Source organism: Epinephelus moara, chromosome 6 (assembly GCF_006386435.1).
Source record: "Epinephelus moara isolate mb chromosome 6, YSFRI_EMoa_1.0, whole genome shotgun sequence".
Classification (NCBI taxonomy): Eukaryota; Metazoa; Chordata; class Actinopteri; order Perciformes; family Serranidae; genus Epinephelus; species Epinephelus moara.
The window spans coordinates 27,301,296-27,327,243 of NC_065511.1; the positions used below are offsets into that span (position 1 = coordinate 27,301,296).

A 25,948-nucleotide genomic window follows, 5' to 3' on the forward strand; every position below is an offset into this window, starting at 1 on the left:
AGGCAGGCAGCAGAAAGTCCAATTGACAAAAAAAACAAAGCTAAAAAAACAAACAAACAGAACACAAGACACCAGGCAGGAAACAGAGCAGGGAGCGACACCAAGAACACGGGATGAGCACAGGAATGAACTGACAAGGAACATAGGGAAACACACAGGTGTATACTGTAGCTTGGGTTGAGACATGGGGAGATTTTGTAATTGAGATTGAGTGGATGATATTGTGATAAGCATGTAGGCCTATGTTAAGAAGGTTTTTTAACAAAATCCGCAGGGAGAGACATGTAGAAACAACTGTTTATAAGCTCCCCCCATGTGGATTTTATTGGAAAATCTTTCAGAAGTTCAGCTCAAAAAGCACTCAGCAAGTGGTAGATTTTAATGTGAGTGCTCTGATTAGAAATGTATCTGATCAGTGGGCAATTTGAGGGGCGGATGAGCATCCAAAAACATTGATAATATCCCTGAAATGTCCGTAGCCTAACTGTGCTGTGTATTGAATAATCCATGACACTGTCTGTGGTGCTGAAGTAGTATACAGTACCATACAGGAAACGAACGTACCATATTAGTAAATCACAACTGGTCAAAGAATGTATTAAGGGAGGTCTAAAATCTCTTGACTTTGGATCAAGGGTAGGAGTGTTCAAAATAAAATGGATAAAAGCCTTTGTGTCACAAACAGAGTCAATATGGGTTCAAATCCCCAAAAACATTTAAAGAACATTGGAGGGTTGAAATTTTGTTGTGTCTTCGAAATGACAAAATTGCCCTCCAAGTTGTCAAAGTTTCACAGACAAATTCTGTATTGTTGGAGGATGTTGTTTACAATGATGATGAGGATGATAATAATTTTACTTTACATGGCTCCACCTTGTGGAATAACAGAGCAATCAAAATCAATAAGAAAACTTCAATAAAAATTGGTATGACAATTAAAAAATAGTTGTTACAGACCTGATGGATGACTGTGGCTGCTTCTTAAAATTTAACTCCTTTAGGTAAAGTTTAATTTACAGTGTTCTTACAGGGAATTCAACTTAATATGTAAAGCAATTCCACCTCCCCTGGTGCTCTTAATACAAAGCACCCTCTCTCACTCACATGTACAGACATGTCCGTCATGCCATAAATATGAACGGGCCAAATACTTACCAGTGACAGGAAGTGTAACAACAAAACTATAAGTTAAAATCTCTAATGTAAATTCTTTATGACTATACAAAAGACACAAACATCAGAATAAGTGATAATAATTTAGCAATCATGGATAGATATTCAAAATATGTAAACTGGCCAATTTCTCCAAAGGCCAAAGAAGTACACTCTAAAATTATTAAAAGATATTATTCAGCTGGCAAAACACTGAAAAGGAGATTTGAATTTGAGGATGACCCCTGTTGTATTTGTCTTAAAAAACCTAAAACTACTGAACATCTTTTTTATTCAAGTCAGTCACATTACAATTTTGGCAAACTGAATAACTGGCTCAGTTGCCTATTAAAATAGAAAAGATCACACCATTTGATGCATACGAAATTCTAATTTACAAAGTTAACCTCTCCAAAGAAATATCTGATTTGGTTGCTTATCGTAAAATTTGGTAAATATTACAATCATTCATGTGAATGCAAGAAAAATCCCAAACCTTAATTAATATGGTTTAAATGAAAACTGTTACACAAATGCAAAAAGTCTGATAATTTCAGGTGTTTTGACCAAGATGGAAGGTTTGTTTTGCATTAGTTATTGTTTGAGTTGGCTTTGCTACCATATGGGTTTACGAACGATTGAAAGGGTCTCAAAATATATTGCCATTAATATTTATTTCCACCATGTACAAGTATTACGGTTTTCTTTTTATTTAAACATGTAGACCTATCTACTTTTTATTTAGATAGGTCTATAGATAGGCTATTTTATTATAAATAGCCTTGTTGTTTTAATTTTGATTTTAGTCTGTGTATGCTTTTTAAGAAAGCAATAGACACATCATTATACCTACGAGACCTAATATCGAATTGTTCTAGATAAAGATTAAATAAAATATGTAAGGATTATCTCTTTTTAATAGCCGACATTGAGGACGGTTGCCTCTGTGACGGCCATTAAAAAGTGATAATGGACACCTCAACAGGCATTTTCCCCCTAATACCATGATCACTTACCAAAGAAATAAAAAGTTATAGTATTTATTAATATTTTATGATTTTTGCAATCAAAATGTAAAGTTTTTCACAAGACACAACTCGGTTTCCCACCTGAGTAACACCTGAGGGTTTACCTAGGCCTACCGCCCCATAAGGTTCTTATGCAATGAAAACGTTATTAACGTTACTCCAGTAAATAGGACGAACCTTAGATACGACGTAGCAACGGGGGGTAACTTATTGCTAGTCCGCCCTGCTGATGCAATAGAACCCTTTAACCGCTAATAGCCAGAAAGCTAACTTTATGCTAGCTATATTCAAAGCCATTTGCGTTGCGTACGGTTGACAAACAATAAATATAACTTTACAGTAAGTTGAACGGCAAGACTAGCTAGCTATCCAGATATGTCATCGTCCCCAAGACCTCCACGAACAAACGGCGCGCCATGTTACGTTACTGTCGAGCAAGTGGGGTGAGAAATGATTGCTTGAGGTTATGGGGGCAGTGTAGTACCTGTAGCGTGTGTTCCAGTCTCCTTCCCGTGGTGTTCAGAGGATAAGGCGCTGAAGACAACACTCAGTGGTGCAAATTAATTATAAACAGAGGCTTTAACTGCGGCCATTGCTTAAATTAGATACAGGCTGATACTATTATGCAGCCAGCGCATTAATTTAGAACGGTTAACAGGCAGTTTCACCGGAACTACTTGGCAGGTGTACAGTTATTAACGGACATCCTGCAGCCAATCAGAGTCGAGTATTCATCCTGTCATACATTGGTGTTTGAGGATGTGATTTGTATAATACTCATTGGACAGGTCATTGTGATTTGGTAGTCAGGTCTCTGCTCCTCAGAGTTGATCACATCTAATTAGTGGCACCAGCTGATTGATTCATCACTCCTGGTAGCAATCTGTCTGTGTCTGTATCTGCTGTAGCAGTCATGTCAATAGCACTGATGATAGTCAAGGACTGAAACATTTGCTGCTGTTTTTATTCACTTTTTATTATTTTTTGATCCCCCTTCTTTTTGTGCACAGATGTTCTGCATGCAACTTGCAGATTATACAGTACTGCTGATGTTTAGTTTGCCCTGAATTGACTTGAGACATTGGAACTGTATCTTTGAAGGATGGCAGCACATGAACAGGTACCCTATATATTGGCTTTATACAGAGTGTACTGCAAATGCAAAGGTCCCATGAAATGGTACTCTTACTCTTTGGGGGGTATTTCTGCTTTTATTCAAAGGCAGAGTGGTGACAGGAAATGAAGAGAGAGGGGGGAAGTGACCTGCAAGAAAAGCCCTCAAACATAATCACATACGGTCACAGTGTACGGTATGCATCTTAACCAAAACACCACCATGATGTCTCCTAGTACTCCCTTTTGGTAGAGCTTGTAGTGGGGACTTTAGATTGTAAGATATCAGTCTTACTATAAACAAAGAGGCTCGTAGTTACTACGTAGCTCGTAGTAAGTTGTACTTAGGCACAGTGTGAGGTTACCACTAAAGTTGAGCTGTTTTCTTGGCAATTCAAGTGGCCATTTCATGGGATCAGAGATCAAGAAAGTTTCCTTTTTACAAACTGTGCTGGGGACTTTTTATCCTTGTGGGTAAATAAATAATGAATTACTTCTGACTTGTAACCCTCTGCGGCATTTTCAGCTGTAATGAAATAATGTTGCATTGCATTTGCTCAGATATGAACTGCCTGAATTCTAGGGCTGGGTATCAGTACTTGATTAATCCAGTACCAAGTCGTATCAAAACGTCTCCAGTGACACAATACCTGCATTCGATCCTTTTATGTGCAAAGGGTCTGATGCCGGACAATCCCGACTCCCTACTAGATCACCAAACTTCCTGTTGGTGCCACCTTGAAAGCCGCTCTCTTCCCATCTGCCCGGTTAGCACGAGCTAACACAGCAGCAATGGCTAACATCCAACACAGAGTTGTTAAACAGCCCCAACAAACTCACTATGACACATAAACAGCTCGACTCTGTCTTTAAACCTGTTAACAACCATTAGGTAACATAATCCATGTGATGCTAACAGTTAGCCCTGTTACTGTGTGTGCGCAGATGGGGTCAACTGTGCCCAGCGCAGAGCTCTCACTCATGCAGCAGCAGCTACAACACATACAGTCTGTGGTGTGGTGAAGTTGAGTGTGATGTATTTGATGGAACTGGCAGTTCAGCCTGCTGAGTAACACCATAAATCACTGTTGTTATGACGGGAAAACTGAATCTGTACACAGAGGCAGTAAATTTTGTTAATGTGTAAGCACTGTTTAAAGAAAAGGTTTACACTACTGAATACAAATAAAGGTGAAGTTCACACTACCTTTTTATTGAGCACTAAAAAAGGCAGACTAAATGTCATTGGCCCTGTAAAATGCTCAGTTAAACCTTTTATTGATTTGACCTGACCTGGTACTGCCCTTAGCCGTAAACCACCAGTAAAACTAAAAACCACTACATATAGGCTAATCAAGTGGATGATGCAGTAACACAGACCTGAAAACTCCAGAGTACTGGAAAAGGTGTCAAGATATGAGACCAAAATTAGGCAGGTAGTCTGGGAGCATTCTCCCCTGGAGGAAAATGTTAGTGATTTTTATGCGCAAATGTAACCTTCAGATAAGAATACTTGAAAACAACCTCGTTTTGATGAGAAAATTTTATTGCATTGTGATTATTTTGATCACAATGTCTAACAACAGCCAAGATGGGCCACAGGATGAACTGGCAAAGGTGCTAGGCATGATCTTAAGTATATACATATATGCAAAATAGACAATAGTAATATTGCATTGCTCTCATATGGCTCTTATAACATGAAGCGAATGAGGTTGTCTACTTGTCCCACCAGGATGGACATGCAGTGTGCCAAAATATGTATCCCTCTCTATAAGGTGCAGTCTCTGCTACATCAGGTATTTTATTTTGTATATCATGCCTTGGTGAATATGTAGAAGTTTCCAGTTCCTAACCCAAGTCCCTATGGAGTGAATTACTGCTGTCCTATTGTCATACCATTGTCTAATTATTGCAACTGCAAAATGTCTCATTATGAAACTGTTCCAATGTGCAAAAGCGATTCTAAAATACAAGTGCAACTTCTTTTTCAGCCAAGTAATTTCTCCCCAAAACATATTCAGCCACTAATTAAAATACGGCACAATTAATCTTATTACTATGATCTGTTTGTGGTTTTATAGCATGAGTGTAATGTAATTTCCCTTTATTCTTGTGGGTCAACAGGTTTGATTTTGATGTGGATGCCATTGAGTGAGCGAAGCACAAGATTTTGTATTATCTTGGGTTTCTGAGTGGGGTCCTCGATCAGCTGGTACCTCCTCAGTGTCAGGGCTGTCGCCACTTTCAGCTCATTCATGGCAAAGTTCTGCCCGATGCAATTTCTGAGGGAGGAAAACAGCAAAAGTGTGTGAGGTATATGATGATTAACACAGTGCTTTCAAGCAAGAACACAAGAGGGCAGCAGCATGTCAGAGTAGTGACATCTCCTACTTTGCACTCAGAGAGATAAAAACCGGTTGTTTTATGATTGACAAAATCAAATCAACAGTCGGTATCAGAATCATTACTTTTAATGTGGACTTACTTGATAGTTCTGTGGTAAATGTGGATATGATGAAGCTCATGATGATCAGTTCTGGTGGGAATCTACATGTGACCTCTGTAATTTAAGTATTTTTCAGTGTGCTGTCACTGGGGCTGTATTGTATCCCTCTAGCCCCTAGGGGGTGGTGTGTGTCTACTTCAAGGTGATTACCTAGAATTTGCTGGAACCACTCTCCCAGCCACTTACTCAAGAGATACAGTAGAGAAGCAGAAGCCAAGAAAATAAATGACCTTGCCCAAATATGATCACTTCTGGCTCCAAAACCCCCCACAAAAACAAAAACAACATGGCGACAGCCAAAAAGATTTGTGGCGAGACGAGATGAAACATGCAGCTACTTGCAGTGTGCCGTTCTGCAACGTTCTAATATGGTTTGATCTTGATGCAAATCATTGGTCTGAACTGGGCTCAATGGTGCTAACTCAATAAACAGCGCTAACAACAGCAACAGTGCTGACAGAGCTGACATTATTAACCTTGGGGGACACTGGAGGGTGGGCTCTATGCTTCTGCAACAACACCATCCTGCCACTGAGTCCGGATGGCATTGTCAGCGGTAACTGCCATATGAGCGCAGTGCAGAGCAGCAGTGATTTGCTAGCCAGTGGGACGCTCTTGTAGGGACTCACATGCACCAACATGCACTCCTGGCCGGACTGTCCACAACACTGGACAGAGGAGCTTGGATTACAACACACAGAGAGGTGGCGTAACTTCATTCTCTGCTCAGGACACCATTACTCAGTTAGCTCCTTTAAACTGAACTAATCCTTGTTACACAGAGTTCTTTTATTTATTGTGATCCCTAATAAAGCTTATCACTTTTTATGGTGTTGGTAAAAAGGAGGCTGGTGTTAGGTTACACATCCACATACTGCAGACTTTTGTCTCAACTGAGAACCTCCCTCTCTAGTTCTTAGTGAGCCAGTCACACGGTATCAGGTGAGGACAAACCTTGGCCCGGCAGAGAAGGGCACGAATGCATGAGGCGACCTCTTGGAAACATTCTCCGGTAGGAAACGCAGTGGGTCAAAAACCTGTGGTGACACAAGATTGAAAAAGCAAATGCCAGTAAATCCCACATCTTTTAATTTTTCTAATTTTTCCACTCAGAATTGAACGACTTCTTGCTGTTCATGACATGGTGACATCTGGCACCAGGGCACAACAGATACTGTATTAATTATGTACCAATGTGACGACTGTGTCATGTCTATTATTTGACCCATGTTGTGTCGAAGGAGGGTGCAGGGCCACCACAGCAAAGAGAGATCAACCTTTTACTTTTAATTTAACAATTCAATTAATCATGTACACCATGCAGTGAGTGGGTGACAGGAGAACTTTCATATCAGAAACATTTGCTTAGGATGAAATCATCTTGACTTACATCAGGGTTTTCCCAGACAGATGGATTTCTGTGAGTCCCATAGATACTTATTCCAATGTGAGTACCTGCAAATAAGGGGAAAAAAGGCATGTTTGGGGTTAGGATTGTGCAGCGACTGTAAAATAAGGTGTTTTAATACACAGATTTTAAGCCTTTTGACTTTCAAGATCACAAACTTAATGAGATCAAAAATGAAGCTGATCCAGACACCCACTTCTACCAGAACATTAACATGACTTGTGAATATTATTCTGAAGATAAGATCAGTTCTGAATGAAGGGTTTTCCTGTAATCCACTTTAACAGTAGGGATCTCTACAGTAACCTCCCCAAAATTATAGATTACCTTCAACAGTTTCAGCAAAAATTTCATGTAATGTTTGTAAATACTGTACTGTACTGTAATGCCATACATGTCCTACTGTGTTGCTGGTTATTGTGAATCTACTAATCAGCTGTTTAAACATCCTACTGTACACCGTAAAATTCTAGACGTTGGAAATAGTTTTTCAAGTTGTGAACAAAAGCCTTCCTCTCTGCATTAAAATGATTAAAATAAAGAGAAGGAAATTATAATTTAAGAGAGTTGTTTATTTATGAAGCATGTAAAGAAAGAACCAATGTAAAATACAGATGTGTTTCAGTTTTGGGAGTCAAACTATGGAATGGACTCAGCGTTGAGTTGAAATTTTGTTGCTCTCTGTTGAGTTTCAAAACAGCCTTAAAATGTAAAATGATTGTGGATTTATTTATTTATTTTCTTTGGTATCGTTGATATTCTGGACTATTGTTTGGTTGATATAGGATAGGCAAAAATACGCCTTTGGCTTCAGCCTATTCCTTTTTCGTTATTGACTGTGGGGAAATTTGAATGAAATAATCTTTGTTTCTCAAGATGTATGTAACTGAAATAAAAAATATTTATTTATTCATTCAACAGACCAATATTTAATCTACCTAAGTATGAGGCACAGTATTATAAAGATGCTACTGCCATATAACACATGTATGTTTAAGGGTTTATATGTGCTGTGTGTTGTGTAAGGCTGACTTACTAACACAAAACTAAGGCTATAGGTTGACCTGGACAATAACCAGTACGAGTTAATATTTTACCAGTGGAGTAAAACATATGCACTCAGCAGCTTGCTGTCTTACCTACATGAACTTTTCAAAAACATTAAGACCAAACCTTTTGGTAAAGTCCTTCCATCAGGAAAGGTCATGGGCTTTGTTGTCTTTCTGGCTGTTCCTGGTACAGGAGGGTAAAGGCGGAGGCACTCTTTGATGCACATTGTAGTGTATGGAATTTTACTGAGATCCTCCCTTAAAATAAGACACACACATATTAGTTGTCAATATTGTAAGGAAAAAAAGGGGCAAGCTTAAAGTTAATCCCTAATCCAGCTGTTGTGATACAGAGCGACACTGACTTGCATTGCACCTTGGGTTTCAACAGGTAAATTACCACTCCATGGTGTCCTTGCCATCCAAGGCTTGAATGATCTCCTCCCTGCACATCTTCTGGTGTTCTGGGTGGCAGGCCAGACAGTAGAGGATGAAAGACATGCCACTGGCTGTGGTGTCATGGCCCTCAAACATGAAGGTGTCCACTTCTGCTCGTATGTCGTCATCTGATAAACCCTGCTGGTTCTCATCCTGAAGATGATAAATAAGACATAAATAGAAAAATGCAAAAAACTAGGAACAGTCACACTCTTGTGTATTTGTAAAGCACTTTTTAAAGTGACTACTTTACTGTACAGTAAAACTATAATAAAATTGCAAAAAGAAAACAATAAAAGATATGGTGCAACTGTTGCCGCTAGTGTCAGACCAATGCAACTGTCGTTTTCATAGCCAGCGCTCAAACTGTAGAAGTACTTGCGCCCATCTGTGAGCGTGTAGTTCTTAAATTTAGGTGTGGTCAAGAGCATTGTTTGGATAATGCCATTTTGAGGCATCAGAAAGTGATTGCCCCACTGACCAACAAAAACCTGGTCTAAAGTCAGACTGGTGTAGTATTTTCCTGCTATTTAAAGGGTGCATTATTCAGATAGTAAGATGTGGCTACATGGGTGAGTTCACAACGTGGGTAAGTGAATGGGTGTGTGAACCAATTCCAAAAAAGTTCAAACACTGGAAATGGACAATGGAAAATAATTTCACTCTCAAAACTTCAACAATCAGTGTCCTCAGTTCTCAAACACTTACTGAGTATTGTTAAAAGAAAAGGTGATGTTACACAGTGGTGAACATGCCCCTGTACCAACTTTTTTGAATGAGTATATATTTTCAAAAAACAATAAAGTCTATCAGGTCTTTATACTGTATAATATTATATATGGTTCGAAAAGGATTTGCAAATCATTGTATTATTTACATTTTACACAGCGCCCCAACCTTTTTGGAATCAGGGTTGTTGATCATTAATGAGGAAAATATTAATTCATTTTCTACAATGTGATCAATGTGCTATTTATATGCTACTTACACAGCGAATCCACCATGTAATTCTAGCTGCTGTGCAGCAATGGTCGGGGCCAGGCAATTTTAGGCAATTTTAGGCAAATTTAGGCAATTCTGAGCAGAGGCAGAATAGGAAGACAACAAGAAAGTTGCCATTACAATGTACATTTTGCATCAGTTGAGGCTTAAACTCACAACCTCTGACACCAAGGAGCATTTTCTATCTGACTGAGCTAATTAGCAAGTGACAACTCATCTGTGGCTTCACAAACTGACTAAGCCAGCCACCAGGATGACAGCAGCTGTCAAGGCAGATTTCAAACTGCTGTCATAAATTCAGTTATCAAGACAAAAATCTGAAAATACACATATTGCATCTAGACAGCATGGAGATGTCATCAATTTGTGTTTAACAATGATTGATTTATTCCATAAGTGACAAACTGATGTGTAAAGATGCTCTATTCCCATTGACAGTAATGGTTCACATGAGGACAGAATTCAAAATGCTGTCAAAAATTCAGTTTTTGATATAAAATTCTGATATTTGCCAAACATCATCTACCATGACTCCAAAGATGCTCTGTAGCAAGTTTGGTGTCAATCAAGCAAAAATTGCGGGAGGAGATAGGTTTAAGAAGTTTTACAGTTTTTGAAAAAAACAGAGTGATGGACTTCATAATTTGCAATAGGTTTAAATATACAAAAGTTTCTTCAGTATTGGGGCTACATTTTGGTGAAAGTTGTGAAGCTGTAGCACATACGGTCGATTTGTTGTGAATTTTCAAAGTTTTGAACTTTAGATGCTTGCTGTAGCGCCACCATCAGGACTACTGACTTTTTTGCAGCTGAGCAAATCTGGTATAGGACTGGACCTTTGTGCAAAGTTTGGTGATTTTTCGCGCATGGGAAGTAGGATTTCCTTGGAGGAAGAAGAACTGTAAATGCACTTTAGACCATGCACTATAAATTGTTTAAATAGGGTCCAGAGGTTGTCAGGTTAGTCTCAAGTGTTCTGGACATAAAATGTCTGCGCCTTCACCAGGTCAAAGGAGGAGTTAGGCACTCAAGTGTGTTTGGACAGAGGAGATTCATTAACATAGCGTCTGTACATTGTAGGCTGGGAAGCAGCAATAATACACCATGTTGACCGTGAGTTACACAGGTGTCGTTGGGTAACTTATTGCGTGTCACTGGGAGTATTTGCCCAGCTAAATGTTGCACCTAAAGACGAGGTCATCTTGGACCTTAGAAAGTGCTATTCTGCCTCCACAGTAATGTAAGAAAATCAAGCTGGTGGTACACCACTTGAATCATAAGGAGGTTTACAGCTTTGTAGCCAACATTTTCCTTAATGTCGTATTTATTTAAAAAGACAAACTTATTGTCTTCAGGCCGCTGCTCATGAGGACCTCTTGGACATCATGTTAAGTTATCTCTTGAATGATCTCAGGATTTTCTATATGACTTGTTAATTTTTAACAGTTGGTCTGTGTCAGTGTTTCATTATTTTTTAGTCTGTCTTTTTATGTTAATATACATGATTGTGTGGTTGTCCCTGTTGTCTTATGTATAGTGTGCTGTTTTAAACCCTGGCTGCACAGTTACTTTGAACTTAAAGTGCTGATTGCCTTGATGGCTGTATATCTGTTTGTATCTTGATGGCAGTTTATGCTTTACACGTCTTATTACTGTTATTCTCGCTATTCTTGCTAAATTATCTTTTCTACAGAGGACTTCCTAACTTTATGTTATGCCCTGATGCACCAGGCCGACGTTTGACCTTTGGTCAGTGTTGGGCCGTCGGTGAGCATCTGTCACTTCAGTTTCTGTGGTGTGTCCCCACTGTTGGCACTAATCGGACCTTGGCTGCTTAATTTTCAACCGATTCAGTGTATTGAATCAGCCTTGACATGCTCAGACATCAGAGACGTTGGAGCCTGTCAGTAGCTGTTGGTACCCGCTGGTGAATGCAATCACTCTGACACTCTGATTGGCAGTTCAGCCCACAAGAAGAGAAACGGAGGTCAAGAAGGTGTGAGATCGAAACAAACTCAGAAAAGACTTCTTTCTTAGCCATTGAGGTCTTTCCCATAAACGTTTTGTAATTGTTTTTGCTGTTGTTCGCCAGTGCTCTGGAAAAGTCCCTTGTTTTTTAACATTGGGTTGTGTTGCTAATGTGCTAAGTGGCTAACTAGCGTCTTGAATCTCTCCTGTTGGTCTTCTGGTTACAGACCACTACTGCCTGCTGCTTTGAAGAGCTATTTCCTCTTATGCATAGCATATGTCCTAGTCAGCTGTTGGCTGCAGTCTTTCGGTGCACTGTAAAAGTCCCTTGTTTGTTTTGGTTGTGTTGCTAATATGCTAATTGACTAGGTAGCGTCTTGAATCACCACTGTCTGCTGTCAGGAATAATTACTTCCTCTTACGCGGGGGCACAACCCATGTCCTAGTCGGCTGTTGGCTGTAGTCGATGGAATGTTTGTTCAAGTGCAACATTTTGGCTGAGACACAGGGGTGCCGTAGCATTGTTCCGACCTCTCATTGTTCTGACCTCTCATTAGTCCGACGTCCCGTTGTTCCGATATGTGATTATACTAGGCTATACTGTATTTGTGTACCATAGAGGATCAGCAACGCAACAAAAGTAGGCTACTGGTCAAGATACAAGTGTCATACAGAGGAGAGAATGAAACACCATAACCTCCTGTTATTAACTCTGGGGTCCAGGTTGTGTGGGAAGCTCTCCGTGGTGCTGAACGGCTCCGGGCGGGCGTATTTCTGCCTTGATTGTGCGCCGCGACCGGCTCTGGGTCAGCTGGGAAAGGCTTGAGGCGAAGCAGGCTCACAGCTTATGTGTTTGCCACTTTCTTTTTCATTTTAACCCACACCATGATCTTTTCCTGACCCTAACCAAATGGTTTTTGTGCCTAAACCTAACCAGACCTTAACCACAGGGCATCATGATGATTTCGGAACAACAGGACTTCGGAACAATGGGTTTAATATGGTCGGAACAATGGGATGTCGGACCAATGGGCTGTCGGACCAATGGGCAGACCCCGAGACACAGGCGACGTGACGCTGTTGTCGGTTTGGTGTGTCCAGGCCTTAAATGTTTGTGACTTGTTACCATTGTCACAACAATGAGCAAAAGTGAGAATGTCTAACTCCATAAATCAGTAAACTGAATCTGAAATCACACAACATACTCTTGCTAAGAGAAGGATGTCCAGAAAGTCCAAGTTTCTTTTGGCCTGTATGCGTTCCAGCTCCTTCTCCTCCTTTAGTTCTTCTTTCCTCTTTCTTATGACCGCCTCTTCAAAACACAAGATAATAAATATTTGCATACTCACTCTTAAAATAAAGCAACGTGTAAATGTGCAAAATCATTTAAACTGATAATAGCAATAGTTTCATATTGTCATTAATCAAAGTATGTGTGAAGATCTTACCTGTATGATCATGAGCCACTCTGCATGCTTTTCTGTATCTGAAACCATGTGGGCTGAGGTAGAAAATCAGGTCATTGTGGTATGGAAACGTCCTTCCACGCAAGTTAATCAGATCACTGAGCTCATAAACTGCCTTGATGTATGCATTACTTCCACTGAAATGAGAACATGGGCAAACATTGAAAACTCAGTTACCCACACTCATAATTCAGACAGCTGAAGCTTTAAACTACTAAAAAACACAGATCTGGACTTGTGAATGGTAGAAAAAAGTTTGTATAGACTCACCTTTCATTCTGACAGTTGCTGCTGTAGCTGAAAGCACACTTTAAGACGGTGTCCAGTGTCATAAGGCTCACATGTTCGAACAATTCAAAGGACTTGCTGGTGTTTGCATAACTTTCCCATTTGTCCTGAAAACAAAGAGAACAGAAGTTACATCTCTGCAGTAGATGGGAAAAACTTTAACACACACATCCAATTTTTGGTCAACATACCGTAAAACTTTAATTTAACACCCATTCTCTTTAACTAGCCAGGTTAAAGGACAATAAAGGCCTGTCTCAATTAAATGCATGGTCTGGTTGCCGAGGTGTTAATTTTTATATAAGTTCTCTGGATATATAAAACCAGATTGTTGACTTCCCACTTGAGCTAACATTAGTTAGTTGCTCAGATTGCGCAAATAAATATAAATGTTTAAACTTTTGTCAATATGGAGATGCTATACATCGTTAGCTTGGTTGATTTCATTTTACTGGAAGCAGTTGCACCAGAGAAGACCGTAAGTCATTTAGATTTACCTGCATGACGAAAAAACAAGTGGTGACTCCCTTCTAAAGCTGTCATAAAGTCACAATATGTGTGCATTCCTCGATTACCCAGTAAGTTACTTATATTTCTTTAGTCCGCAAGGGTCCACTGATCAAAAGAATCAAAAATGTTTTTTATAAAAATGAAGCAGAGTGGGGCGTCAGTGGCTTAGTGGTAGAGCAGGTGCCCCATGTACAAGGCTGTTGCCGCAGCGGCCCGGGTTCGACTCCAGCTTGTGGCCCTTTGCTGCATGTCACTCCCTCACTCTTTCCCCCTTTCACACTTGTCTGTCCTATCAAATAAAGGCTAAAAAATGCCCCACAAAATATCTTTTAAAAAAAAGAAGAAAAAAAAGAAGCAGAGTTGCGATATTCCTTTAACAAGAAAAGGTGGTGTTGTCTTGGTAGGCCAGGTGCGGTGAAACAAGTGTCATAACATAACACAATTAATGTTATTCAAAGCCTATTTTTTACACAAGTAATATCCATACTGGTTCAAATAAGGAAAAGGAATTAAAGAAGCTAATAATAGCCTGGGCTACTAATTGAAGTTTAACAGTATATCATCTAGACGGCCCAAAAGCCTATTTGTTCTTAACATTACTTCACCATTATGGTCTTTGATTACTTATTACAAATTGTTATTCACATGTCTAAACTGTCATATACATACCAACATTGTTTGAGCAGAGTCTGCCATCAGTTTAGTGTATGGTTTCAAAACATCATAATGGAAACCTGGGGTCAAGAGCCTTCTGTTCCGAAACCACTTTTGACCCTTTGACACCAATAAACCTTCACCTGAAGACAGACAATATATGTGTGTCAGTCAGTAAAACATCTCTGTAATAAGACAAAATGTACTCTAGCAAAAGGGCAAATCAGTCTTACCAATCCAAGACTGAATAAACCTATACCCCAAATCACCTTTTGGCTCTGTTAGGAAACAAATAAATAAAAAATCTTTTACATTGACTTGTCATCGTAAAAATGGAGCCAATGTTCCTGCAGGAGATTATAAAAAGCACTGATTTGACTACAATTGACAACATAATGGTGAATCATTTCAGTAAAGATTTTAAAAAATGCTCACACACCTGATGTTGCATATACAGTCTTCACATAATCTGGATGTTGAATGTTGAGGAAACAAACAAAGGGACCAAACCACACTGGGAAAGCGTAAGAGTACTGCCTTCCCCATTCCACAATCCTGTCCAGAGCTTTTCCATCTTGTTTAAACTGAAAGAGCAATTAAAAAGGTTAACCACAGGTTTCAGTCCTGTAACCTGGGAGGACAATTCGTTACCAACTGAACATATGTTTACTAACTTACTAATAGAATTTTGGTTTATATTTGATCAGCACTGCCGGGTTTTACCGTTTGATCGGATTTCTGCCGCAGCAAGCGAACACAGCATCTGGGGTCATTTTGACTGACAAGCGGACTTCATGAAACAGGTGACAAGTTTTATGCTCTAAAACCAGTCACTGGAGATTTGATTTTCATCCAGACTGTGGGGCCACTGTGGGTGCAGCTTATTACATTTTGTCTTTTTTATATGAACATGCATAACATAGATTATTGTGTTTTATGTGGTACACTATGAACCTTTCCTAAATGAAGTCATTATTATTATCATTTTTATTAACTTGAAAACATAATGCCTCCATCATCTTCAAAACTGTAGCCTACTTATAAATGTTTCCTTTCACAGAACTTAGATATGCTTTATGACCACTGCTCCACCCGGCGTTAACAGTGTTTAGGTGTGAGAACCATCAGTGATACCCAAACTGCTGGATAGACAAGATTTGCACACTATTGTCTGCTGTGTTTCACTTGATTGTGAGTTTTCTGTCATTCTCGTTCAGTTGGGGCAGGAGGACACTTAAGTGTCTTTTAGCAAGTTGCTTAGCAACTATGCCAATGCCGTTCACCATGCTCATACTCAGCAACACCCTCTTCATTTTCAGCATCAAAGTGGAGACCGTCTGACTATTTACAGTTTTGAAATCTACAGCATGTGACTACATTTTTAACTCAGAGGCAAAGGATTTTCGTTATTGAACAAGACCCACTGTCAAGTCACTGATTCAATCTAAATCTGTTAAGAGACTTAGATTGTTAAACTGAATCAATAGGCCATGTAAAAAACAAAGCATGAACTCCATTTGGTGTACATTTCAAAGTCCACATTGAGCTGATAGGTACCACTGAAATGAAGACTCAGAGGACTTGGAATTCCATATATCAGTAATTTAGGCCTGTGAAAATATAATAATTTTACAAATGTTTTCTTTTTCTCAAAGAAATATATGACCAAGGAACATTTTTTCTCCATCCCAGAACAAGGTGTCCTAACCGTCCTGGAGGGGCAGAATTTTAGGAAAATGCACTCATTGTACATTTAACAAAATCACGCCTTTCACGCTTGGGTTGGGCTCTGAAAAACTTGATACATTTTTAGCAAACATCTCTATATGTTCAGGGATCCACTTGTTATCACTGTTCAAGTCATTTGTGAGAAATTAAAGTTATTTTGTGTCAGTACAAAAATGTCCCAACCGACCCCGCTCTCCCCTACTGAATGGAGTACTATGAGGCATACAAATGGAAACAAAACTTCTTATAAGATACAAAAATGGGGTGAAACACAGTGAATATAGCAAAACATTTGCATACTGCCAGTGATTAGAATGGGATTGCTTATTTAAACCTGCCTGTCCATTGATGAATCCTGTATACTCTAACATAAAGTGTGCTGAAATATCTTCTATAACTATTTAGCTTTGTAATTCTGTTTTGAAAGATGCTGTTATATAACAGTTGCACAAAGTTGCACGTTACTGAGTGCTCGTGACTGACTTACATCTCTACCATGTCCAAAAAGCCAGTGTGCCGGTGGTCCTGGAAAATCTTCAGTGCCTAGAAGCGCATGTCTTCTTTGAAGGTACAGGATGGTTACTTTATAGACGACAGCAACGAGACAGATTAGCGCAAACAAGTGATGCATTTGAGGCCAGCCAAACTGAGATTTCACGAAAGCTTCAGCTGACTCCATCTCAGGTGAGTCTGTGCGTCGCTGGAGGAAAAACTCTGAACGCAACTGAAGGTGACTTCAGGCTTGTTGAAGATGAACTGCGGCTCCTCTGCAAGGTTAATGAGATAAGGCTGCAGTATCAGGGGGCGGTGACAAAAACAGTCAGTTTCTATGGAGCTAATATCCTGGCAAAACTTAACAGATTACGCTTTACAATTGCCCTGTGATTCACTAACAAACACAGTGTGGGTGACAAATACAAAACATAATTAACGAACTAATGCATATTGTTTTACAAATACAAAACACACCTATCAAACAAATACATATTTTTCTGATACATCATGTTTCAGAAACAAACACAGCATGTACAAACAAATATATTGTACTAAGACAAAAAATATCACGTGACTTTTGGCACAATCTTAATTCTACCTCCAGCAGGTGGCGCTATGAGTCAATTGAAACGCTAGGAAGGAGCCACTGAGGGTCACAGAGCCAGGCCCCCAGCCACTCAAGGTGACCTCTCTGATGTGTTTGAGGTGTTGGAGCCTTTTGGAGGTTTTTTGTTCAACTGTCATTTGTACTGACCATCCAAGTCACCGGTGGACTGTAACTATTTTGTGTGCAGTTGGGTCCAGGACTGAAATGACTGCTATCTTGTTTTTTCCTTCCTACAAGTTCCGGGACATAATGTGCACTGAACATCTCCATTCCAGAGTCCTGCATGGGGTCAGGTATCCACGGGTACCTGATGGGTAACCCGCAAAAGCTGTGTAGGGCACAGGTAAAGATGAACACGTGGGCGGGCAGTGTGTGAGAACCAAAATATATTTTGTATTTTACAGAATAAAATAAATGAATAGATGTCCAGTAAATGTGTTATATTGTGACATTTACATTGCTATTAGCAAACCTGACAGACATGAGGTGTGGCGTTTGGTCAGTGCCTTGCTCAGAGACAGGGTGAGGTCTGCACAGCCAGAACATCCAGAGACGTCTGAGCCACCTATGAAAAGACCAGCTCTCATGCTTGCCCCAGTGTCTTTGTCTGATAAAGAGGAGGACTGTATTGAGAAATGCAGGGCAGAGCCCATTATTGGCATGGAGGACTGTCCCCAGCCGGTGTGGTCCAAACATGATGGGGCACACAGCCAGATGGCCTGCCTTGCACACAAGTACCTGGCAACACTTGCCACATCCGTACCATGTGTGGGGTTATTTTCACTGTTTGGGCATGTTGTTCAGAAGAAGCGAGCTGCCCTGTCGTCCAAAAATGTAAACAGGCTTGTCTGTTTGGGCAACTGGCTAAGTGCAAAGACACAGAAGTAATGGGAACAACCCATTTACTGTATGTTGTAGTTCTTTTCATTTGTGGTGTTTCTATGTTCATTTTGTCAGGAAATAAATGAGGAGGAAGGATGCTGGGCTGCTCAGCCTCTGCTGATTGCAATAGAAGAGCAAAGAGATAGAAGTATAGACTGTTTTATCCAAAGAAATGGAAGTACAAACTATAGCCTAACTGCACTATATACCAGAGTCCTAGCTCTGTTTCACACTCCCCACTGTTACATGCACACTTTATTTTCCGTAATTCCTTCTTTGTATCACCCTGTCTTGATCCCACTCTGTAGAAGGGGATGTTTTTGTGAGCATTTATTTTCCCATGTAACGTTATAGACACAATTACATTGTATGAGATTATTTGCTTTAAGTGTGAATGATCCCAGAAATGATCTTTAAATGATGAAAAATTTAACTGACCAATGTACATGTTAATGTGATGCATGAGGTTGAGCTGCTTAAAGAAAAAATGGGATATTTATTTACAAGTGACAAGTTGGACACGACACTGTGTTAGTATTACGAAGTAATGTTAGATTCAGGTCAGTATGTCCATCTGTTGTTACTTGTCAGACTTGAGTTTTGCATGGTATGCTTTCAGCATATTTTTTGAGCATGCAGTACCTTTGAGGTTATTCTAGAGAATATTCTGGACTGTATTTGTCATTGTTTGGATTGTTTCAATAATAATAAACATACATTTGCATAAAGCAAGCATATTTGTCCACTCCCATGTTGATAAGAACATTAAAAACTTGAAAAATATCCCTTTAAGGTGCATTTATAACAGATAAAAAATTGTGATTAATATGTGATTAATCACAAATTAACTATGGACAGTCATGCAATTAATTGTGATTAAATATTTTAATTCATTGACAGCCCTAAAAAACATGTACCCATAATTACAACTCATGCATTTATGTTATTTTGGCACATTGAAATTTACATTTACTCATTTGAAATAATGACAACTCATACAGTTAAGTTGAAATTCAATAACTCAGTATGTTAAGTTGGAGTAAATTTAAGACAGAAGTTGTTATGACTTATTGGTCATACATTGATGGTTCATCAGCTCAGTGTGGTTGTACTGACCTGCCGTGTCTATATTTGTTTTTAAATATGTGCAACGTCCTGTTTTTGTTTTTATTTGCATCAGACTTATCATTCTGTACAATAAAAGGAATAAAAACCATTCAAAAAAATGAATTTCTGTTTCTTACAGTAAAAAAGATTGAATTCCTCCTGTGCTCTGCTGATGTTTTTCTACACTGTAAATGAAACAGAAATAAAGTTTCTTTTTAAAGTACTACAGTACCCATGAGCCTCAGCAGCCACTGCCATGGAGATGACTCCCTCCAATTAATTTAATTTTGTTTTGACCACTAATATAAGTTTTGTAGATGTTTTTTATTTGAAAAACAGCGAGCCACCTTGTGTCATGATTAACATAGTGCTGCAGTTTTTAACATCAAATTTCTGGTGTAAAATGGTGTTATTCTGTATGTTTAGGACCAGAGGTGCAGAAATAGGTGTCCAGAAGGCAATTAATGTGCCATATTTTCCTCTGCAGACAAGAGCTGCCTCCATATATACTTCACTTGGCACCAGCACATAGCAAAATTCAATTACAATAGCCAGGTATCAACCTGTAGAGGGCGGTCACTATGCATATTTTAACACAATATGTAGAATACAAATATTTTACACTCAAATGTGAAGATTTAGACCTGAATCAGTCAACAACACTACTAAATACTCATATACATTGCTTTTCAACTGGAAAAAAAAGTGGTTTGGGGGTTTAGTTACTTTTTAAGTTTCCACCCCCACACACACTTTTATACTTTGCCCACCAGGTGTCAATGTTTTTCCTTTTGAATGCAGTTTTTCTTGGTTTTGAGGAAATAAAAACAAAAATAAAAACATGTTTCTCCTGCAGTGTAAACACTTGCTACCATCCAGAGTGGAGGGTGAGTTCAGCAGACATCACGTCACAGATGAGATCCAAGTTCTGATTGGTCCTGATTTTGTACAGTTGTCCTCCTATTCCTTTTTCACATATAAAATATCTCATTAAAAACTGTTACAGTTTGAGAAAATGACTCTAAAATACATATACAACTTCTTTTTCAGCAATTAATTTAATCAAAAACATACTCAGCCACTAAATGAAATACTGTACTACAATTACCTGCTTGTGATTTTACACTGTAAGGGTTTTATTGGAAATATAGGGCTCAAAAGGGCATGTGACTTCGCAATGCATTGTGTGTAACCAGCGCCATTTTTACGGGCAAATTGTTCTGTTTACATTGCGTTGGGCCGGGAGAGAGACGTGAAGCGAGAGATTTAAATGGACTGGGCAAATCTTTAAGGACTCGTGGGCAAGCAAACTTTGGGTGGGTGCAGGACCTCCGAAATTTACGCCTTAAAGAGAAGACCGTCGTCATTTCAGAGGTATGTAAACTTTACAAGCCTCACTGTGTCCCACCTCCGTGTGGTGCTGCCTGTTTGCTTGCTCAGGTTCTGACTAACATATCTTGGTGTCTGCTGGACCAATTTATTTCAAACAAAAAATATTTTGAAGCCTAAATTCCACTCTTCATTTATGTGGTAAATATGTATTGGTTTCTCGGTTATTCCAGAATTAGGGCATTTTCACATCATAAATCTCTAACTCTCCATTGTCATACATGGGTGGGCACAACATGGTGTTTATCTTTATTTTTTACTTTCACTTCTTAATCACAATTTAGGACAAGTTTACTCCTGTGGAGACAACTGAGAAACAATGTTTTTAGTGACATCAAGATGTGTACTTTTGTTTTCTTTTTTTAAAAAACGGGATTAAAAGTCCTGACTGCACAGCTGTGTTAGATTTGTCCCTAGTTCTATTTCAGCCCATCGATCTTCTTCCTGTAGCGATCTTGAGAACGATTGTGGCAGTTAATGACACAGCAAGTCTGCACCATTTTCAAATGATACAGTTACTTTTAAAATGCTAAAACAACAACAGAACACAAGCGTAGCGTCGCGAAACATAAACAACTTTCCAATTGCCCGCAAAGCCCACAATGCATTGCAGTTTTTCCACCTTTGCTACGTTTACCCTTTTGAGCCCTATAAGAAACGAAGAAATGTGAACTCCTGACAAATTTCCCTGACAGATCAATGTATTTTCTAGGTTTATACCCTCTCCTACTGTAATTTCCTCTTACTCTTGTGGGTCTACAGGTTTGATCTTGATGTGGATGCCATTGGATGAGTGGAGTGTAAATCTGTGAATCAGCTTGGGTTTCTGAGTGGGGTCCTCGATCAGATGGTACCTCCTCAGTGTCAGGGCTGTCATCACTTTCAGCACATTCATGGCAAATTTCTGCCCGATGCAATTTCTGAGAGAGGAAAAGAGCAAAAGTGTACTTTCAATCAAGAGCACAAGAGGGCAGCAGCATGTCAGAGCAGTGATATTTCATCCTTTGCACTCAGATGGAAAAAACAAGGGTTGTTAGGGGGGGGGTTCTGCATTGCGCTCCCTGTATTGCTTTAGCATGCTGCTTGTCTGATCCAGGGAGCAACTTCAGAGTGGAGCCATCAGCGCCAAGAATAACTGTATTTCTATTTGTTGCAATAAATTGTTCAATCTATGACGAGGGAGTTCCTGACTGAATTATCATTATTGTTGAATGTCAACTGACATAATATGGACAAAAAGATGTGGTGATAGTTTGAAGCTTCATTCATAACTTTGAGATTCCAACTCTTCCTTACTCTTTTTTGCATGTTTATTCTTAAATTGGTATCTCTTGCAGCGACACTATTATTAGTGCTGTTATATTATTTGTAGAATTAAAATTTCAGTGGTGGCTGGATTGGTTGCTTCTTGCATGATCCGAACATTTCCAGTAACTCCAGCATTAAAAAGTAAAAAAAAAAACAAAGTCAAGATTTATTGAAAATATACGTAGATGTAATCATTTCCAAAATGCACAGGATGTTTTTATCCAAAGAAATATTCCGCTTCAGTCAGAATTTGTTGGCATTAAACCCTCAAAAACACTTCCACTGCGGTCAAGAAACTTTGCTCTCCTGCTTGCCACACACAACGGGAGGGTTTTTTTTCCCACCATTGAGTGGGTTTTTTTGAGGAGTTTTTCCTTATCGGCTGTGAGGGTCCAAAGGACAGAGGGATGTCGTATGCTGTTAAGCCCTCTGAGGCAAATTGTGATTTGTGAAATTGGGTTTTATAAATAAAATTGAATTGAATTGAACCTGTATTAACAGGGCAGTCTGAAAGCATGTTTGGCAGGTGTGTTGCTGGAGATTCAAGGGCATGCAGTGTTGGATTTGGTGCAGGGGACATGCAACTCGTTCACTATTAATAATATTTGAATAAACGGGAAAACAATGCTTTGTGCATCAGCGGGGGCGTGGCTTCAAGGCTGAATTGATGCTGGGTATACTAACATCACAACCAAACTCTTGATCACTTCCCTAAAGTCAAGGAGCACACACACACACAAACCCTTCTCCCCCTACCTCAACTGTAAAGTGCAATAAAGTGCGGATATCCGATATTACTATGACTTTGACAGGAACTTTTTATATCCTGCGAGTCTCTGCATGGGAGTTCTACCAACGTAACACTCTGCAGCGACATTCAGTGTGCTCACTGTCAGAGCTTGACAAAATGAGCAACAGAAGCAAAAGGACGACAGCCACTGAGGCTTTGGAACATATTTATGATCACAACAGTGAAACAGAGGCAGATGTGTCTGAAGATGAAGACCATCTTGAGATGCATTCTGATAATGACAATTTGGATTCTGAGCCATCAGATGAGGAAATAGATTTTCCTATTGCTCCAACCAAGACAATGATGTCAAAAAATGGCGAGATACAGTGGTCCTCATCCCCCAGTATACCTTAGGTTATTGTCTGCTTAAAACATAATGAAGACAATGTCAGGGCAACTTTGACTTGTGTCAAAGACATTAAGTCAGCTTTTATGCCAGTCATTCCCAGTTTGATAGAGAAAATGGCTCATTTGGGTTGAATTTAAGTGAACACGACAATGTGACCTTTGACATTGTGGATATAAAATGTCATCACTTCATCTTATTAGACATTTGTGTGAAATTTTGTCATAAATAGCATATAAATTCTTCAGTTATGGCCAAAAACATGTTTTGGGAGGTCACAGTGACCTTTGATCTTCGACAACCAAATTCTAATCAGCTCATTCTTGAGTCCAAATGGACATTTATGCCAAATTTGAGAAAACTCCCTTAAAGCCTTCTTGAGATACCACATTCATTATCCATCCATTATCCATTATACCACATCCATTACATCTGTAATGGCTGAATGTTGGCTGGTTATGAATGTAGACACGGATATGCTGCAAATGAATTGCCTTTCGGGGACCGATAAAGTTGTCTGAATCTGAATCTGAATTCATGAGAATGAAACTGACACAAGGTCACAGTGACCCTGACCTTTATCTTATTATTTATTTATTTTTTCTTTCCATTTTTCTTCCTTTTTAAAAAAAAATTACATCAGGATGGGGGGTGAGGGAGGTGAGGGGATCTGTTGGGGATGGGGGGGCTCTGCTTTTAACACGTAAAGCACTTTGTGCTACATTTTATTGTATGAAAAGTGCTCTATAAATAAAGAATGACTGATTGATTGACATTTGCCAACCAAATGCTAATCACTTCATCCTTGAATAAAACTGGACCTTTGTGCCAAATTCTAAAAAAATTCTTCATGGAATTCTTGAGATATTGTGTTCACAATACTACGATGGATGGACAGATGAACGGATGAACGGACAACCCAAAAACATCATGCCTAGTAAAATAAATTTAAAAAAAAAAGACAAAACAAAACAAAAAAACAGAAATGGCACAACATTTGTGATGCTGTAAATGCCGTGTCAGCACAGGGACGCACAGTATCTGAAATTACAGTAATCGTGTGAAGTCTGATGGCTGGTGGCTGCTTGCTCTGCTGCCATTCAGCGGCTAATAAGCGGAGCTAACTGCTAACAGCCAATGCTGCAATTAACAAACTCCACAAATTCATTCAACGCTTCCGCCATCCACAGTCAGACACACATGGATGGTTATACATGTACCAACACTGCAGGAACATGTTTCCTATACCTGAGGAGGGTTAATCTTTGATTCATGTGCACCATGTAGTAAGCAGGTGATAGGTGAGCTTTCATATCAAAAACATCTGCTTAGAATAAAATCATCTTGACTTACATCAGGGTTTTCCCAGACAGTTTCATTTCTGTGAATCGCATACACATTTATTCCAATGTGACAACCTACAAATAAGAAAAAAAGATGTTTGGGTTTAGGATTATGCAGTGACTGTACAACAAAGTATATAGATACAAATACACCAATACTTAATCTATGTGAGTATAAGACACAGTGTTTTACCAATCAAAACATGTAGGTCAAAGGATTATTTGTGCTGTGTGTTGCTCAAGGCTGATTTGTAATACATACAATATTTTAAAACCACAATAAAGGAGCATAATAAAAGAAGGTAAGAGATATTGGCCCCATCTTACACTTGGCGCATAGTGCATTACAATTGTCACTGCTAATTTCAGACCAGTGTAGTTGTCATTTTCACAGCCAGTGTCCATGTTGTTCAGGTACTTTTGCCCAATTCTGAGTTCATGGGCATGTAGGTCCTAAATGTGGGTGTGGTTAGGCATGTTGTTGGCATTTTGCTTTTTTGAGTTGCCTTTGTACATGGGGCTGCAGCGGTCGCAGGTTCGTCTCTAGCTTGCAACCCTTTGCTGCATGTCAATCCCCACTCTCTCTCTCTCAGCCCATTTCAATCCATCCGTCCATTAAAGGCAAAAAGCCCCAAAAAAAAATCTAAAAAAAAAAAAAAAATTCACACAACAGATTGTATTTTGGAGTTGGAAGCAGCAATGATACACCATGCTGTACCTGAGTTACAGAGGTGTTATTGGGTATTAGGTTATTGTGTCTTACTGAGAATAACTCAAGAGAGCCTGACTATTGCCTTTGTATCAGTGTTCATTGAAATGCCAAACATGCATGTTTCCTATTGCACTGGGATTTTGCCACTTGGATATTATGTCAAATTATCTCTTTTATAGTCTTGTTTTTTTATTTTTTTATTTGATACAACATTGTTTTTATTGTCTTTATGGTCTCGTACTCGTACTCGTCGTCCTCCGCTTATCCGGGTCCGGGTCGCGGGGGCAGCAGCCTCAGCANCTATTGCCTTTGTATCAGTGTTCATTGAAATGCCAAACATGCATGTTTCCTATTGCACTGGGATTTTGCCACTTGGATATTATGTCAAATTATCTCTTTTATAGTCTTGTTTTTTTATTTTTTTATTTGATACAACATTGTTTTTATTGTCTTTATGGTCTCGTACTCGTACTCGTCGTCCTCCGCTTATCCGGGTCCGGGTCGCGGGGGCAGCAGCCTCAGCAAAGAAGCCCAGACAGTCCTCTCCCCAGCCACTTCCGTCAGCTCTTCCGCGGGAACCCCGAGGCGTTCCCAGGCCAGCCGGGTGATGTAGTCCCTCCAGCGTGTTCTGGGGCGGCCCCGAGGTCTCCTCC

At 39.4% G+C, this 25,948-nt stretch overlaps 1 protein-coding gene and 1 long non-coding RNA gene across 10 annotated transcripts in view; one reads left to right on the forward strand and one right to left on the reverse strand.

Moving 5' to 3' along the window:
• LOC126391973 (cytochrome P450 4A12A) overlaps positions 1-25,948 on the reverse strand; it is a 62,788-nt gene that overhangs the window by 11,409 nt on the left and 25,431 nt on the right. For 2 of the 8 annotated variants that reach the window (XM_050047039.1, XM_050047043.1), the window contains 8 exons: positions 13,404-13,528; positions 13,116-13,270; positions 12,873-12,979; positions 8,660-8,850; positions 8,384-8,517; positions 7,193-7,257; positions 6,757-6,839; positions 4,819-5,578 (listed from right to left, as the gene is read on the reverse strand). The exons of 1 other annotated variant lie outside the window; for it this stretch is intronic. In XM_050047039.1, coding sequence (XP_049902996.1) covers positions 5,401-5,578; positions 6,757-6,839; positions 7,193-7,257; positions 8,384-8,517; positions 8,660-8,850; positions 12,873-12,979; positions 13,116-13,270; positions 13,404-13,528 — 1,038 coding nt within the window. In that variant the 3' untranslated portion in view covers positions 4,819-5,400. Of the gene's footprint in view, positions 1-4,818; positions 5,579-6,756; positions 6,840-7,192; positions 7,258-8,383; positions 8,518-8,659; positions 8,851-12,872; positions 12,980-13,115; positions 13,271-13,403; positions 13,529-14,600; positions 14,729-14,818; positions 14,864-15,024; positions 15,170-16,800; positions 17,093-25,948 lie in introns of those variants that run through there. 5 more of the 8 variants (XM_050047036.1, XM_050047038.1, XM_050047040.1 and 2 more) reach the window with 5 other exon arrangements.
• LOC126391981 (uncharacterized) overlaps positions 18,877-25,948 on the forward strand; it is a 20,456-nt gene continuing 13,384 nt past the window's right edge. For both annotated transcript variants that reach the window (XR_007570136.1, XR_007570137.1), the window contains exon 1: positions 18,877-20,778. This is a non-coding gene — a long non-coding RNA (uncharacterized LOC126391981). The remainder of the gene's footprint in view (positions 20,779-25,948) is intronic.